The sequence below is a fragment of the Onychostruthus taczanowskii genome, unplaced genomic scaffold (genome assembly GCF_017590055.1).
Source record: "Onychostruthus taczanowskii isolate IOZ18803 unplaced genomic scaffold, ASM1759005v1 scaffold1373, whole genome shotgun sequence".
Classification (NCBI taxonomy): domain Eukaryota; kingdom Metazoa; phylum Chordata; class Aves; order Passeriformes; family Passeridae; genus Onychostruthus; species Onychostruthus taczanowskii.
In genome coordinates, this window is record NW_024498544.1 from 2,223 (window position 1) to 3,050 (window position 828).

General features: G+C 65.7%; 1 protein-coding gene across 1 annotated transcript in view; it reads right to left on the reverse strand.

The window, feature by feature from the left end:
* Positions 1–579, reverse strand: part of LOC121332094 (glycogen [starch] synthase, muscle-like) — a gene marked incomplete at both ends in the record, with an annotated part of 2,795 nt that extends 2,216 nt beyond the window's left edge. The window contains 2 exons of the mRNA XM_041397179.1: positions 163–258; positions 332–579. Of these exons, the coding sequence (XP_041253113.1) occupies positions 163–258; positions 332–579 (344 nt within the window). The remainder of the gene's footprint in view (positions 1–162; positions 259–331) is intronic.
* Between the last annotated feature and the right edge of the window lie 249 nt (positions 580–828).

The following is an 828-nucleotide window of genomic DNA, read 5'->3' on the forward strand; positions in this document are numbered from 1 at the left end:
TGGGGCCCCCCACCCCGTGTCTCGGGGCCCCCCCGGCTCTCAGGGTCCCCCCGGCTCTCAAAGCCCCCCCGGTTTTGGGGTCCCCCCGGCTCTCGGAGCCCCCCCGGTTTTGGGGCCCCCCCCAGTTTTGGGGTCCCCCCGTCTCTCGGCCCCCGCGCTGACCGTAGGCCGAGGGGTCGGCGATGTGCTCCTCCATGAAGCAGCCGAAGCCCGACAGGTTGGTGGAGACGCTGGGGATGCCCATGACCGTGCACTCGGCTGGGGGATGCATTCGGGGGGTCACGGGGGGGGCTCCGGGACTCGGGGACCCCCCCCCGGGGGTGGCTTTTACCTGGGGTGTAGCCCCAGGGCTCGTAGTAGGAGGGGAAGACGCCGAGGTGGCAACCGCGGACGAACTCCTCGTAGTCCACGGGCAGGAGGGGGCTGGTGGAGGACAGGAACTCGGGGTGGAAGATGATCTTGGGGAGGGGGAAAAGGGGGGTGAACCCCGAGATCCTGCTCGGGACCCCGAAATTCCCACCCCAGAACCCCAAAATCCTGCTCGGGACCCCGAAATTCCCACCCCAGAACCCCGAAATCCTGCTCGGGACCCCGAAATTCCCACCCCAGAACCTCAAAATTCCCACCGCAGAACCCCAAAATTCCCACCCCAGAACCCCGAAATCCTGCTCGGGACCCCGAAATTCCCACCCAGAACCCCGAAATTCCCACCCCAGAACCTCAAAATTCCCATCCCTGAACCCCAAAATCCTGCTCGGGAGCCCGAAATTCCCACCCCAGAACCTCAAAATTCCAACCCCTGAACCCCAAAATCCTGCTCGGGACCCC